Genomic DNA, 16,687 nt, shown 5'->3' on the forward strand with positions numbered 1-16,687 from the left:
CTGCTTGCACTTCATATGTGTGTGGTGTGTACGCACACATGCATACATACACACAGTATTTTACAACTGCAGAAACAACTAAGATAATTCACACAAAAGAAAGACATTTCCACTTTATAAAAGTAATTCACAGGCCAGGCATGATGGCTCAGATCTGTTATCCCAGCAGTTTGGGAAGCCAAAGTTGGAGGACTGTTTGAGGCCATGAGGTTAAGACCAGCCTGAGCAACATAGTGAGATCTTTTCTCTATAAAAAAAGAAAAATTTTTTAAAAGTAATTCACCAGAGGATACACTATGGAATCATAACCCAAGGGATTTTTTTTGTTTGATAGCTATGTAAAAATATATTTGGTTTAGAAAATATGTCTCATTAGTTATTTACAGTAACGCACAAATACTGTCAGGCAAGTATTAAAAGACTAAAGGTTACTGTTGCCAAGTCGCTGAAGCTAAGCATCAACTTAAAAAGACAAACCAAGCAAAACATTTGAATTTGTGCAGTCATAGACCAAGGATATAGAAGGCAAAAACAAAAAGGGATGCATTTGGAGTCCAGACTTGAATTTTTTTTTTTTTTTTTTGAGATGGAGTCTCACTCTGTCACCCAGGCTGGAATGCAGTGGCATGATCTCAGCTCACTGCAGTCTCCACCTCCCCAGGTTCAAGCAATTCTCCTACCTCAGCCTCGAAGCGAGTAGCTGCACTTACAGGTGTGCGCTACCATGCCTGGCTAATTCTTGTATTTTTAGTAGAGATGAGGTTTCAGCATGTTGGCCAGACTGGTCTCGAACTCCTGACCTCAGGTGATCCGCCTGCCTCGGCCTCCCAAAGTGCTGAGATTACAGGCAAGAGCCATGGCACCCAGCCCACACTTGAATTCCTAATGTCTGACTCTAGCAGAAGGAACCAAAACTTCCGTTTAGCAAAACAGGTGTGTAACTTCATATTTCTCACATATAACAGCTTGGAGCCACAATCGAATCTAACAATCTATTACAGCATGAAATGGAAATGTGCACTGTTAAAGGGCAGAGATGAATATGTAAGTTGTTATATTTGAGGGAGATAAATGAGGAATGCAAATGCAGTGCAGTAGGATAAACTTGTTGGCAAATGGTTAAACATTTTTTAAACTGCCCAGTGTTAAACGATTACTGTTGGACTCAAACCGCAGCATCCTGCCAGCACATGGAATCGTTAGCTCAGTCACACCTCTAGATATTGATATTGTTTAATAAATTAAACTCAATATTTACTTTTTATTCATATTGGACATATACTTCTAAGAGACCTCTTAAAACATAAACAGCTGAGTAACAGATATTCCATCATTACTTTTATGCTAAAGGCAGAGATTCTTAAAACCTCTAGTTAGTGAAGGACTACATTTTAAGAGATAGAAGGAAACTCAGCAAGTCAACAAATCCCAACTGTATCCCAAGCTAGGAGATTATAAATAAATGCATTTAGCAAAGAGTTAGAGAGTTTTCTATGTTCAAGACTCAGTGTTGACTGCTAAGAATGACAAAAATATACCTAAAATCTGATAAGTTCCTTCAGGTATTCTATAGGATGGCTGCCACGAGGAATTATAGGCTGTGAACGAGAATACTGTGTCATAACAAAGATAAAAAATAAAATCCTAAAAACCAAGAGAAGCCTTTGAGCAAGATCAAAGGCTTCACGGAATGTTTAAGTGATGTTTGTGCTGGGCCTAGAACAAGGGGTTGAATTTGTACACGTGGCCATGGAAAGGAAGGACATTCCAGGCAGCAAGAATAGAATGACGCCCTACACAAACAGACACTTCCAACTAATGTTCCCTTACACAGTGTGCTCCTGCTACGTAGAAGTTCCTGGGATTCTTCAAACAGGCACTCTCCTCAGGGTTTTTGCATTTGCTGCTCCTTCTACCTGGGATGCTCTTCCCCCAGATACCTGCAGGGCTGCCTTTCTTACCTCCTTCAAGTCTTTGCTCAAATGCCACCTTCTCAGTGAGAACTTACCAGACTACCCTATTTTAAACTGTCATCCTCTCACTCTCTAAGACGCTTACCTGCTTTATTTTTTTTCCACAGCACTTAATACTATCTGGCATGCTATAATATAGCCTACTCCTTAATAGCGCTATGTTTCTCACACAAGAGCGAAAGTTATCTGTTTATCTTCAGATTTTAAAACAGTGCCTGCACATGGTAGGCATAAATTAAATATCCGTTGACAAACTGATGGAATGAATGAATGAAAAAAAATAACTGCCCTCAAAAAGGTTATGGTCTAGTGGAGGAGGCAAATATATAAATAAATAATCTTAAATTATTCCTGAAAGACAAAAAAAAAAAACACTCGGCAAAACCCAACTTATAGAAACTTAATACATAGAAACAACTTCTCATACTCCACTTATACATGGCCAGTGGCCACCAGATTCTTCTTTTTATATCTTCTAGCTCTGTGCCCTCAGTGGCACTGTCACTCATACAATGGACAAAAATGCCACCAGAGCTGCCGCTCCTGCCAAAACTGCCTCTTCCCACATTAACCGTCACTGCTACCTAGTAAGTACTTCTGTTCCCACTTTTGGACAAGGGAAAGACAGATTCCCGAGTTTCTAAATTAAATGCATTTTTCAGTAGATGGTTAAATTATACACTGTACGAGTAGTATACACCGATTATATGGATTAGCCAGGAAACCCAGTATTTTGAATATTGCTTAAGTTTAGATGTGGAAAAATAATTTTTTGAATTGTTTTACTATTGCAACATACCTTTTTTACACTGCAAATGGATGACACTGGCAAAATGGTTATGACAAAGACTCCTTCAATAAAGGCTGGTACTATATTTTAACAAACAGGTAAAGTTAATGGCATTTTTTTCCATTCGGGAGGATCAATTACAATTTAATCTGGATTAAAGAATGATGTAGAATTTTTAAACAGACCATTAGTATTCAAGTTATACTAAATTAAAACCACACACGAGTAGCAGAAAATATTCTTTATAGCTAGCAAAAGCAAAACAAATGAAAAAAATGAAGAATAAGCTCAAGATTTCTCACTTCAACTAACACCTCCAGACTGCATTATCATTTTAGGCAAACTGACATTTTCACATTTACTTTGTAATGGCAAGATTGATTTCCATCTGGGACTTATCTGCATAAAAGTGTTACCCTTGGCACAATTTCAAAATTGAATTGAAAGCTCATTTCTTGCTATAAGCAAAGTGCCACAATACCACACAACAGTTATACCTCACATTAATCCTACCACTGGGAGTCCAATTTTATGTGTTTCAGCTAGTGAATTTTGCCCTCAGATAAGCACATAACTCTGTAAAACACTTCCTTGATCATCAACAAATCTCTACTACCTTATCTCTACTACCTTAATGCCTCCTGCACTTGTCCATACTAAACAGTATTTACACGTCTAAAAGAGAAGTTCTGCAAATGCTACTATTCTTCATAAATAGAAAAAAACTATAAATGAGGGCAAATTCCCATACGTGGAAAAATGCCAAACCAGAAGCTGAAATCATAACTTTTAGGTATAGAACCACAGTTCCAATCAGTCAACTACAAACGTCGCCGGTTACTTGAGGGTAAATAATTTGCAGCCAGCTGGTAAAAAGCCTGATAAAAATATTAGGTCCTCACATATCTTCCTTTTTAATAACGAGACACCTGAAAGTCACACTGGGCAGTCTGTCACGTATCGAAACATACAGAAGAGACACTGTACAGAACATGCAGTTATCAAACGCAGGAAGCCAAAGTTCCTGCGCTATGAGAGGATTACAGTGAAAACCAGTAGCCCATCTGTTCAAAGAACAGAAAGAAGTCCACCTGGAAAAGCTAGGAGTCGGGGGAGGGGGGCGAGGAGAACGAGTTCCGCGCCGTCTTCCTCCTCCCGGGCCAACTGCAGCCGCGGGAGGCAGGAAAGCAGTCGCGTGGGGTGTGCTCTTGGGGCCGGGGCGCAGGGCTCTGGGACGCGGGTGGGCTGCAGCTGCCCGATAGGCGAGGGCCGGGCACCGGTAAATCTCCAGGGCCTCGCCCGCGCAGCCGGGAAAGCACGCAGCCCACCGACGGGCGGAGGAACCGCCCGGGCAAAGCCACGTCGGTGGCTGACCGCGCGGCAGGGAGGTGGGCACCCCGTCCACACCCACCGAGAGGCTGACAGCTGGTGAGGGCCAGGCGGCCGGGACGCGAGAAGGGCCGCAGCGCGCCGGAGGGGGTCGCTCTGAGAAAGCCGCGCTGGGCGCTGCCCGTCGCCAACGAGTCCCCCTCGCCCGGATCAGCGGCAGCTGGATACTCACGTAGGGCTGGTAGAACTTGGAGAGCCGCGGCTTCCCGTGGTTGTTGAAGATTAGGATCGCCTTGATCATGGCTGTGCCGGGCCGACCAGGTGGGCACTGGGGGCCAGGGCGGGGGCGGGCACGCGAGCCTCGCCTCGTAATCTCGCCTGCGATTCTTCCCCACCCGCCCCCTCCGGCACGCGCCCGCGCGCGCTCCCGAGCCGCCGGGCGGGGCCCACGGGGCGGGGAGGGGCCTGGGCGGGGCAGGCACTGAGGACAGCGGAAACATTTCTAGGTCCGAGCCAGCGGCCTAAGGGGAGTGTGCGCATTCGACCGAGCACGGACACGTTGCCCACCGCTCCTCTCCCGAGGTCTGTAGTCGCGGAGAAACACATGTTGCGTTATTAACGTTCAGAGGTCTGCGACAGCTTCGATTTGAGTGACTAGCCGGGAACACCAAGTTTCACTGTGGAATTGCGTCCTCCTACTCTGGCTCCTCCTTTGCGACGCTCCCTGGAGAAAAGCACGCCCACTGCACGCGCTCGGTCGCTACTTCCGCTATCGTGTCTCTCCAAGCAAGATGGCGGAGGAGCCGCAGTCCGTGTTGCAGCTTCCTCCCTCAAGTGCTGCTGGAGGGGAAGGACTTACGGAGGTCTCCCCAGAAACAACCACCCCGGAGCCCCCGTCTTCCGCTGCAGTTTCCCCGGGAACAGAGGAACCTGCTGGCGACACCAAGAAAAAAAGTAACTGAATTTTATTTCCGGGCAGAGAGGCGGGAGGTTCAGATTGCATCTGACTAGGGTTGGCGGCCAGTAAAGAAGCAAAATTTGGAGGAGCTCCTGTCTTAGACCTGCATTTTGACCAGTCATCAGAAGAAAAGAAGTGTACTTTTTTTATTTTTAAGGCCTTTAAGTTGAGTGTTAAAATACCATCTCTGTCTATCGGTGTAGGGCCTGATACTTGACTGCCACACTTCTTTTTATACTGTATTTTTTGAGCTGGCCAGACTGCGAGCTCTTTGAAGGAGGGAGGGAGCTGAGTGGGGGGTCTCGGTAATTCCAGGTACTCAACACAAGAGCTAATTATTTGAGTAATGTTTTAAGGTGGTAGGGATGGTCATTGGCAAAGCCTGGATTAGAATTCACGCCTTCCAATTTAACTCGCTTTTGCTTTTTTCCGCCTCCCACTTGGTTGTGAATTCACTCCTTAAACCAAAAACCAAATTCTTACGCAAAATGAAGACTGCTAAGGGAAAACCAAAGGCATAGATGTTACCTTTTTAAGAAACACATTTTGGAACCTTTGTGAGTTATTTCATTGCTTGAGCCAGCAATCCTCAACCCTTTATTGCTTGAGAATGTTTCCCTTAGTAAAAGAGATTGCTAAGGTTACGTGTACTAAAGCACTCTGTGTAGAGTTAGAGTTGCCTATGAGAAAGGCAGCATAAAAGCATCCTCGATTCAGAGAGGCTGATTTTGTCCTTAGGCAAGTTTTCCCCATTCTGTCTTAAGATGACAGTGGTGTCTGGCCGGGCGCGGTGGCTCACGCTTGTAATCCTAACATTTTGGGAGGCTGAGGCGGGTGGATCACCTGAGGTCAAGAGTGCGAGACCAGCCTGGCCAACATGGTGAGACTCCATCTCTACTAAAAATATAAAAGTTGGCTGGGCGTGGTGGCGCGCGCCTGTAATCCCAGCTTCTCGGGAGGCTGAGGCAGGAGAATCGCTTGAACCCGCGAGGCGGAGGTGGCAGTGAGCGGAGGTCGCGCCATTGCACTCCAGCCTGGACAACAAGAGCGAAACTTCGCCTCGAAAAAAAAAAAAAACAAAAAACACATTGGTCTCATTGCCTTTTCTTCAACTTCTGCTGCTGTGGAGGATAATTCTCTCCCAAGACTGCCCCCCTTCCCCCTTTAAATCAGACTCCCATTTCCACTTGATGCACTATGAGTATTTCCATGGATAGCCACTAGAATCTTTCTTCAAAAGAATTCCGCAGGTTTTACAGTTTTTTGTTGCATTTTTTTCTTCGAATTTACTATAGGCAAGAGCGGACTTTCAGAGATTCGTTTTAAGGTCTAACAGTCTTAGTCAAAACTTGTTACTTGACCCTGATGATAGCTGTGTAAAACAAAAGCTAAAAAAACAATGGCTTACAATCTAAATATTGCCCGAGGGCATATTTTCTTGGTCTGGACAGTATTTTTTTGCAAATTGAACTGTCATTTAAGGATGAGATTTTTATTTTCTGGCTCTTGTTAGCATTTGAGTTTGCCTCTCCAGTATAAAACTTAGTTTCTAACTATTCCTACCTTGAGGTTGTCATCATTTGTTGAGGATAATATGATGAAAGCAGCTTAGCTGTTTTGTATCCTCAGCCTTTGTTTTAATCTACAGAAGAAAGATTGTTGAAACAGACCAAGGTTTTGGCACTGGCGGTATGTTAGGTTTCCTGGGGAGTAAGTGTTTCCCTAGTTGATTCTAATGTGTATCCGGGTTCAGAACTACAAGCAAATCACCTTTAAAATTAAAAAGAGAGGGCAGCTGTAATTAAATTATTTTCCTTCTCTAGTTTCTCATTGTCTTACACTTCTTCCTTGGTAGCATAACTCATGATATTTTCTGCTTCACTTTCTGGAAATGTTTAATTGCATTAATCGATTTATTGATAGCCCCAGGGGATTTGAGGGAGCAGTGAAGGGAGATATGAAAGATAGGCTAACTAAAATCCCACGTTATCTCCAAATTCATTCCTATTCCCAAGATAACTGGACCTAGGATAATTAAGTAGTTCTTTACTAGGAAGATAAAGTGTGCATGCATCATGTGTTCTAGATGCCTTCATTCCAGCGGTAAACTTGAATAAAATGACCTCTGATCTTTTGGCCCCAACATTTAATACCAAAAGAATGGAGCAAGAAGGGTGTAATAGAATAGAGTTAACTTTAGGGGGCAGCAATACACTATTTTGCTTTCAATGTGTCTTGCTTTTTGACTAGATTTTTTTTTTTTTTTTTGAGAGGATGTCTCAGTCTGTCACCCAGGCTGGAGTGCAGTGGGGCAATCTCGGCTCACTGCAACCTCCGCGTCCAGGTTCAAGCGATTCCCCTGTCTTAGCCTCCCAAGTAGCTGAGATTACAGGCATGCACCACCACGCCTGGCTAATTTTTTGTATTTTTAGTAGAGACGGGGTTTCACCATGTTGGCCAGGGTGATCTTGAACAAGAAGTTGGAAGGGGACTGGGCCCTCTTGGACTCCTGACCTCAAGTGATCCTACTGCCTTGGCCTGTCAAAGTGCTGAGATGACTGGCGTGAGCCACCACGCCCGGCCAGATGTATGTTTGTTTTGTTTTAGCAAATAACTTTATGTCTGAGAGACAGATTCATAGGGTTTGGGTTTGCATATCTGTGTTTTGGATCGTTGAAACCTTAAGATTTCTCTTTCTGCAACTTCATTTTGGCCTTTGGTTGTTCTGTTATTGTTAATAACTTATTGCTTTCCTTTATTAAGTTTATTACAGAAAATTTGGTAGTTACAGACAGCATAAGTAAAACCAAGTAATCATTGCCTACAGTGTCACTACTGAGAAATAACATTTTGGTGCATATTCTTCCATGTTTATGTGAATGTGTTTGTGATGGTTTTTAATGAATTTGAGATATTATACATGCTGTTGGAGAGATTAAATATCCACATATATACCCAGCAAGTGGCAGAGCCAGGATTCGAACCCCAGGTAGTTTAAAGTGTATGCTGCTTACTACATTCTATTTAATCAGTCACCTGCAAATGCCCTTTTTGGATATTTAGGTTTACCAGTGTTTCATATAAAAATAAATGCTTAAATAGAGGTGAAATCTTTTTAAGTAAATTTTTACACATCTCATTTTCTTACACTAGATTCCTAGAAGTATTATTGAATCAAAGTATACCTTTATTGGGATCTGTATTACCATATTGCATTCTACAAACGGTATACCATTTTACATTCTCAAAAGTAGTATCATCTACACTGGTAATTATTCTAATTTTAACTAGTTTGGTGGGTGGAAAGGGACATGACATTATTTTACTTTGCTTCTTGTGAACTTAAATATTGTTTGTGTATTGATCATTTGTATTTCCTCTCTTTGGAATTGCCTGTTAAGATAAAATGTATTTTAAAAAGTAGTCCTGTTGGGAGAACTTCGTAGGATCAAGAAAAAAAATGATGGAAAAGAATCTAACGTTTTTACACCTCTCACATATCTTCAGTATCATAAATACATCAGATGGATGTAGATTAAATATTTCTGGTTTCTAAGTCTTTTATATTCCATTCTCTTTAGATGTTTCAGTGTAATTGTGAGTGAATTTTATTCGTCTTTTACAGTTGACATTTTGCTAAAGGCTGTGGGAGATACTCCTATTATGAAAACAAAGAAGTGGGCAGTAGAGCGAACACGAACCATCCAAGGACTCATTGACTTCATCAAAAAGTTTCTTAAACTCATGGCCTCAGAACAGTTGGTATGAAACCAATGGTAAAGTTTTCCTACAAAAATTTGCAGTAGTTCCTAGGCAATAGTGAATTAACTGTTGTTTGTAGAAATGCATGTGGAGCCACATATGTTGCTTTTGTTATGCGCTTTTATCCCTTTTTTTTTATTCTTTTTTTTTTTTTTTTTTTTTTGAGACAGTCTCACTGTGTTGCCCAGGCTGGAGTGCAATGACTCACTGCAACCTTCTCCTCCTGGTTCAAGCGATTCGCCTGCGTCAGCCACCTTAGTAGCCAGGATTACAGGAGTGCACCACCAAGCCTAGCTAATTTTTGTGTTTTTAGTAGAGACGGGGCCACCTCAGAAGTGCTAGAATTACATGAGTGTGCCACTGTGCCCTGCCTTATCTCTTGTTAGTGGAGTTTATGTACTTTATCAAAGGATTCTCTGGGGAATTCTGAAATGATATGTTTTAGATTTGTTTTACAATGTGAACCAGTTTATTTATTTTTTGCCTCCTATATTGTTTTCCTCAGAAAGTCACTGAATACCCATGCAGAAAAATCTATCATAGAGCATTGCAATATCTGTACATTACTACAGAAGTTTTGGATTTTTTCAGTTTGTTTTGATAGCAGTTACTTTTTTCCTATTTTTCTTGAGGTAAGCAATGTATCTTTGCCATATATTGTGAAAGAACGAAAATATTTCATGTTACAGTACACGTTAAGCACTTCACAATGGCAGTTGTAGTAAAGGTTAATTCTTTAAATGCCACTGCATTTTAATTTGGCATTTGACTACAGAAATTTAAATGTCTACATGTATTTGGCACATTAAGTGTTTTATGTATATACATAATTATATATATGTCAGACACCTTTATCTGCAAGTAGATCACAATCTTGGATAGTGTTAACTGAGATAGCATGAGTGGATAGGTAGTTGAAGAATCGCTAAGTATTTTTTAAATAAAATCAGGAATTTTTGTGTAGGGGCGCTAGGGGGAAATATTTGCTTCTGAACAGGTGTGTGCGTGGGTAAAACAAGTGAACTATCATTAAAGCAGGACATGTTGGAATTTCTTTTTGTCAGGGAGGAGCAAAAACTGACTCTGATCTAAGAGTTTGGCTGCAAGTGCTTTCACAAAAGTGAAGCTAAATGGAAAAGTCAGGGGAATGAGGACATACACTTGAGAGAAATGAGCAGAGGCTGTATCTTTGCTAAAGACGCAACATGAAGAGTTGGTAAAATAAGAGTACTGAGTAATTTAATGCATTAGTTTAGAAATACATGGAGATTTAAGAAAAATGAAATGATACTGTGTTCTATGTTAAGAGTCTTGAAATTTTGTATTGCCTGTATTCATTCAGTAACCTGAAAGGACTTGATTGATACCAATATATAGTAGGTTGAACCATATAAAATTGCCATCATTCAACCATTTTACCCTATGAAAACAATTTCATAAGGGTTAAATTAAAGCCTCTGTAATGAATATGATTATCCTTTCCCATTTAAGCAATAGGAAACATAAGAATTATTTTGTCATTTTCCTAGATTAAACTAAAACTGATATCTCCTGAATTTTATCTAGCAAAATGGACGTTAAAGGAAAAAAAGTAATGCTAGGAATTCTGGGAAGATAGTGGTATCAGAAGGTATACGTGAATCTCTCTGAATTCTCACAAAACTTAGTCAACTAGATAGCAAAACCAAAAACCCCTGATTAGTATTTGTAACAAAACTAGGTGATAAGGTATCCCCATGAGCCCCAAAACACATGTTGGTGGGGACAAACCACCAGCAACCATAGGACCTGCATGGTATCAGCATCTGTGCTGAAAGAAGCAGTAAGAAACAGGGTTGGCATCTGATAGCACTGAGAAAAGAAGAACCTCAAAAGCGCTAATAGATCCTGACTGGGAAGCAAAGTGAGCCAATTTAAGAATAGAAGCTGACTAAGGAGTTTTGCCCTCTCCTGTAGCACGTGATGACATTACATTTGCACTAACGACTTGGAAGGGCTCAAGCAATCCCAAAATGGACCCAGGAGGGCTCCAGGACCCCATACTGAGGAGAAATTTCAGGAAGTGAAATGAAAATTGAAAAGGGTAGGGATGTGAGAAAGGAAGGAAAGAGAAAGACCAGATCAAAATGGAGGGGAACAGAGCCTGGAAAGCTCAAAGCCAGGCCTCCCTCGTTTTGAATAGTATACAAAAAACAACGGGGAGCTCTGTGAAGTTAGAAAAACTACCCTAATTCACCTCATTCTAAAAGTTGAGGAAAACTGATTTCACATAAAAACAATAACAGGAATAACAAGGTCAAATTCCTTACAGTGTTACAAGAAAAAAGAGATGTGGAAAAGAACAACATCCCTAGAGACGACAAAATCCAGCCAGAGAAATACACCTATAAGACAAGTCGAAAACTGTAACCTTGTGTTTCAAAATGAGCTAAAAACAAGAAAATGGTATAAGACATGAAGAATAACAATCAGCATTAGTAAAACTAAGAAATGAAGCTCAGGAAAAGAATTAGAAATAAAAGAAAATTATTTCAGAAATGGAGACTAAAGTAGGAGGAACATAAACAACGGATAATGTGTTAAGAAAAATAGAAGATGAAAAATATTTAAAAAGTGAGTCAACCTTTGGGCAAGAGTCTGTGAAGAAGAAAACCAGAGCAAGGGAACAGAAGAAATACTGTAAAAATGTCATTTAAGATAAGAGATTTGAAACTACATATTGAAAAAACATCCCAAGTACCTGAGAGTATCAACCCAGGATAATGAACACCAGGATGCATTCGGTTAAAATTACTGGACTTGAAATCATTTGGAAATGTAGGGGATGGGAAAGAGGGCATGACTTAGAAAATTAGGCTGTCATCAAACTTTGACAGCAAAGATGCTTAAGGAAAAAGTGTGAAATAAGGCTTTCATATCCTGCATAACTGACTTAATCGGGGCACAGACTATTAGCAGAAAATGCTATTCCAAGGAACCATGAGGAATCCACTAGACAGAGAGCTTTATAACCAGAATAACTAGACATCAATTTTAAGACTGCTGATTTAAAAGCAAAAAGAAACAAAAGCTGATTTAAAGGCAAAGTAATAAAACTAATTTTGTCTGCCCAAGTTCTTTTAGTTTGGAAATAATACTTTCATGGAATTTTACTTTCACAAACCTGGAGTAACTACATCTACTTTAAAGTAACAAATTATAAGCCACTCAGCGATTCTACGGTGGAATTGATGATGTTAACCTGTCACTTATATAGAGCTTTATAGTATACAAACAGATTTATGGCTTTCTCTCTTTTAAACTAACTGAATTGTTTTTTAAAATTTCTATTTAACACCTGTTACAAAATCACATTGAATTCCTTTGGTTGGTTCTCTGCTCCGTCTAGTCTGCTGTTTTCTGTGAACACAACACCATCTTACTCTTTGTCTCCTTTGCCTACAAAGTCCTAATTACTGCTTTCTTCACCTGGTTAAATCCTGCTTATTTCTTATTTCCCACAAAGCCATCATTGACCCTTTTGCTAGGCTAGGCTAGTGTACATTTCTGTACGCTACATACTTCATTAGATATACTTTTCTCACCTGTATTTATTCATGTGTCTGCCTCTCCTATAGATTATAAGCTCATTGAGGGAAGAGATCACATTAATCTTCATAGTTCCATGTACAATTCTCAGCACATCATAGACACTGATAAAATAAACTAAGCTGTTATTGAGAGCCCGTCCCCTCATTTATAATGTACAAGAGTAAAATCTGGATTTGCTCAAATTGTCAGGCACTGAACACAAATTATATCTGTATTACAAAAAATTCACATTATAATGCACATTGTTTTCTGTTACAGTTCTGAAATTTTTGTGCCAAAACTCAGCCGTAACCACGAATTGATATTTCAGCATGAACTATTTAAAGATAATTTAACAATAACGTCTATTGAATACATATACCAGGCACTGAAACTTAGTGTATTATTTCATTTTGTCTTTCCTAACAGACCCAAGAGGTATAGGTCCTATTATTTTCCATATCTTACAAATAAAGAGGATAAGAGATTATTTGTATTTAAAGCCAGGATTCAAACCCAGATGTATCTCAGAGCCTATACACTTAATCACCACACTATATTGGCTAAGAGAGATGAAAGCAATATTGATGGTTCATGGTTGGTGATCAAAATAGTATCTGTCAACCAACTATTCTGATACTTTTTTTTTTTTTAAATACTAAGTTTAATCCAGGACATTTTAGTCCCAAATTTGGATATTAAAGGGAAACTAAATACGTTACCTGCAAATAAAGTTTTGTTTTCCAAAAAGAAAATTATTAGAAGGCACCTCGACATTGTGACTTTAAGTACTAGAAATATTTTAGTAAAAACAAACTAAACTGAAACATTGAGCAGTGAATCTTTTAAAGAGGAAGGTTATAAGGTTTTAATTATGTTACTTTTTTTCCTGCTTCATTTGCCTGTAAGTGACTTTATTAAAAAACCTAAGTATATATGTCATACATTTACCCAAGGAAAGTGCACAAACTACCTTGAATATTAGACATACTGATTTTTGGCTGTGTGCGTGTGTAATTATCTTAGGAGAAATTCTTTGTGGGTAAGTGGGGACATTTTTACGATAATGTAATTTCTTGAATAGCCAGCTCTTTAAAAGCTATTCGTAAAAAATGTTTAAAAGTTTCTTAGTTGTAAAAAGTTAGGAACCACTGTTCTAGGAACTGGAATTGTGTTCTTTTTATCCTCTGGAGGAAAAATGAGATCTTCATAAAGATCTCTTTAAAATGACTATTTAGAAAAGTTAGGAGTTCAGAGAAGCTTTCTTCAATTGTGAAAACAATACAAAATAGCTAGCTGATTGGAACGCAGAAAAATGCAGATTAGGATACCATTAAACATCTCTGTTTTTCCTTCCTTCCTTGTAGTTTATTTATGTGAATCAGTCCTTTGCTCCTTCCCCAGACCAAGAAGTTGGAACTCTCTATGAGGTAAAAAAAAAAAAAAAAAAAAAAAAAAATTACTGCTTTTTTTCCTTAATGGAGTATGCACATCTGTATAATATGTGTATTGCGTAGTATTGTTAATTCACATTTTTATTTCAAGAGACGGCATGCCATTCTTAATTCTGTGGGGTAGAAAAGATGACTTTCTTGTTCTGTTATCTAACATCTTGATCATGTAAGATATTAATAAATTATACAACGATTGAAGAACCAAGGAATAAATTACATTTCAAAGTCATCTTCGTAATTCTCAGAAAGTAAGGCTTTTTCTTTATCTACATTTGATTTCTTCTACGTTGTTCTTATAATCTGTTATCCAAATCTGCCTACCAGAAATTGAAAAAGCAGCATACGAATGACTTTGTTAAACATCTTACAGGGTCATTGCAATAGTCATTAGAGTACACATACTAGCACCACTACTAGAAAACAGCTGAAATTACATACATTATGGTTGGACATGTAGAGAAAGGACAAGATTAAAATACATAAGCTCATTCATGCCTAAGATGCTTAAAGGAGAGATTTTATTAAACACTTGGGATTATTATGTGTCTGATAGAAACAGGCATCCTTTGAAAGAGATAGCCTGTAACATAGGTAACTTAATGTATGTGTGTGGATATTTCTGATACATGTGGCATTTATTTTCTTAGTTTCATCTAAGAATAATAAAGATTGAGTTTGATTTATTGCCTTTTTTTTTTTTTTGTAGTGTTTTGGCAGTGATGGTAAACTGGTTTTACATTACTGCAAGTCTCAGGCATGGGGATGAACCACAAAGAAAATCAACTTGCTACATAAAATGGATTTTCACAGAAGAGACAGCTCTGAAAAGTTTTGATGCTTGTGGCAAGAGACTTAACAGATGTGATCTATTCAGTATGTGTCTACTCTATGTTTATGCATAAGAAAACATCCATAGCATGAATGGACTCAGAAAAATGTGGTTTGTATTAATACACCAGTCATCATAAAAGATGGTCATTATAGTACATCCATTGCTCCTACTTGTTACTATTATTGCTGCAGATCTGCCTCCAAGGTTGAAAAGGAGACTAAGACTGTATAAACATCTTCATTGCCAGTTCTCAAAATGACTGAAATGGTTTTCATGGTAAAAGTTAGTATACTAAAGGGTTCCTTTTTTTTTAATGTTTACATTTATGTCTGTGTTTACCTTCTTAGTCACATTGACCTGCTGGCTGAATACCTCAAATAGTCCAGTAGGAGGGCAGCCCACCAGGCAGAAAAGGTTAGGCACTTTGGTTTCACATCTTTGCTGGGGAATAATAGGGGAAATGGCTGTTTTTGCTAATTTTTAGCTAATATCTAGCCAGGAGAGCAAGCACATTGGACAGACTGAAAGACTGTAATTTTACACAATACACATGGCTTATTTTATTGGGATACAGAAAAATATAAATTCTGGACAAATAAGTCTATACCTGTTTTCAGTCCTATCATTTAAGGATTCTTGAGTCCCAATCACATAACTGTGGTGTTACTCTGTCATTTATATAGTGTCAAAAGCACTTGATGAGTAAACCCAGTAACATCTTTTTGAGTGTTTCATAATGCATTTTCCAACTTGAAAACACTCAATAATTGAAAAATAGCCTTATTGTGTATTTTATGCCATGACTAAAAGTGCCATTTTTACTGATGCAATTAGACTGATAATTTCTTGAAGTGAGATTTAACCTTTTTTTTTCTCTTCAGTATTATATTTATAATGCCATATTTTTAGAAAGCATTCCAGATCAGACATGGTGGCTTACACCTGTAATCCCAGCACTTTGGAAGGCCGAGGTGTGGGGATTGCGTGAAGCCACAAGTGTGAGACCAGCCCTTTTTTTTTTTTTTTTAAGAGACAGAGTTTCGGTCTTGTTGCCCAGGCTGGACTGTAATGGCGCAATCTTGGCTCATTGCAACCTCTGCCTCCCGGCTTCAAGTGATTCTCCTGCCTCAGCCTCCTGAGTAGCTGGGATTACAGGCACCTGCCACCACGCCCGCCTAATTTTTTGTTATTTTTAGTGGAAACAGGGTTTCATCATTTTGGCCAGGCTGGTCTTGAACTCCTGACTGACCTCAGGTGATCCACCCACCTTGGCCTCCCAAAGTGCTGGGATTATAGGTATGAGCCACCGTGCCGGGCCTGGACTTTGTACTTTTTCAAATCATATTTAATTATTTCTTGGTCTTTACTCAAAGAATCATTGTGCACTAAATTTGCAACATTAAACAATAATTAAGCCTGGATCTGATAAGTTATTGGGTGACTAGAACCTACAACACAATTTATTTTTAATTTAAACTCTCAAATCTGATTAAACTTGGGGGAAAAACTGAACATTCAGGTGATATTTTAAATTTTCTTTGTGACTAAATAGATGTCAATAATGTCATGCCTCATCTTACTGTGCATAGATGACCCATGGCACACAAAGTATATGTATAATATTACAATATTATACTTCCATCTTTAGAAATATGCCAAAGACTTCATAATGAATTCACCATATTTAAGGAATAAGGCAAATTAATGTTTTATCGGAAATCAAAATGAGATTGGATAATTCCTGGAATCTGATTTCTGTAAGTTTCTGTCCTAAAGGGACCTTAAATATCTATAGAAGTACAGTGTATTTCTCAGATTACATGACATTAGTCAACCAATTTAGTTGTAACACAAAGTGGGAAAGCCTTAGGTGTTGAAGGAGTGTGAAAATAAAAATCTCTTTTCATGCAGTTTCTGCTTCATTTGCCAAGGATTATAATATGCTGAGTAAACTTTTGGCAATAAGGAAGCCAGCTACAGGCCACATAATGAAAACTATTCAGAAAACAGTTCAGCAAA

General features: G+C 39.1%; 2 protein-coding genes across 8 annotated transcripts in view; one reads left to right on the plus strand and one right to left on the minus strand.

Moving 5' to 3' along the window:
• The window catches only part of AP3S1 (adaptor related protein complex 3 subunit sigma 1), a 91,460-nt gene that overhangs the window by 64,356 nt on the left and 10,417 nt on the right, over positions 1-16,687 (minus strand). For 2 of the 6 annotated variants that reach the window (XM_032156615.2, XM_032156611.2), the window contains exon 1: positions 4,325-4,513. The exons of 2 other annotated variants lie outside the window; for them this stretch is intronic. In XM_032156615.2, coding sequence (XP_032012506.1) covers positions 4,325-4,393 — 69 coding nt within the window. In that variant the 5' untranslated portion in view covers positions 4,394-4,513. Of the gene's footprint in view, positions 1-4,324; positions 4,514-16,687 lie in introns of those variants that run through there. 2 more of the 6 variants (XM_032156612.2, XM_032156613.2) reach the window with 1 other exon arrangement.
• Positions 4,826-16,578, plus strand: ATG12 (autophagy related 12). 2 transcript variants are annotated; one of them, XM_058440596.1, is made up of 4 exons: positions 4,826-5,046; positions 8,676-8,826; positions 13,750-13,812; positions 14,543-16,578. In XM_058440596.1, exons 1-2 carry the CDS (start codon positions 4,884-4,886, stop codon positions 8,816-8,818), a joined length of 306 nt encoding a protein of 101 aa, XP_058296579.1. In that variant the 5' UTR covers positions 4,826-4,883; the 3' UTR covers positions 8,819-8,826; positions 13,750-13,812; positions 14,543-16,578. The 2 variants fall into 2 exon arrangements, with proteins under 2 accessions (XP_058296579.1, XP_032012510.1); XM_032156619.2 differs by lacking the exons at positions 8,676-8,826; positions 14,543-16,578 and having other exon boundaries at positions 13,750-13,811.

Source organism: Hylobates moloch, unplaced genomic scaffold, assembly GCF_009828535.3.
Source record: "Hylobates moloch isolate HMO894 unplaced genomic scaffold, HMol_V3 SCAFFOLD_6, whole genome shotgun sequence".
Taxonomy (NCBI): domain Eukaryota; kingdom Metazoa; phylum Chordata; class Mammalia; order Primates; family Hylobatidae; genus Hylobates; species Hylobates moloch.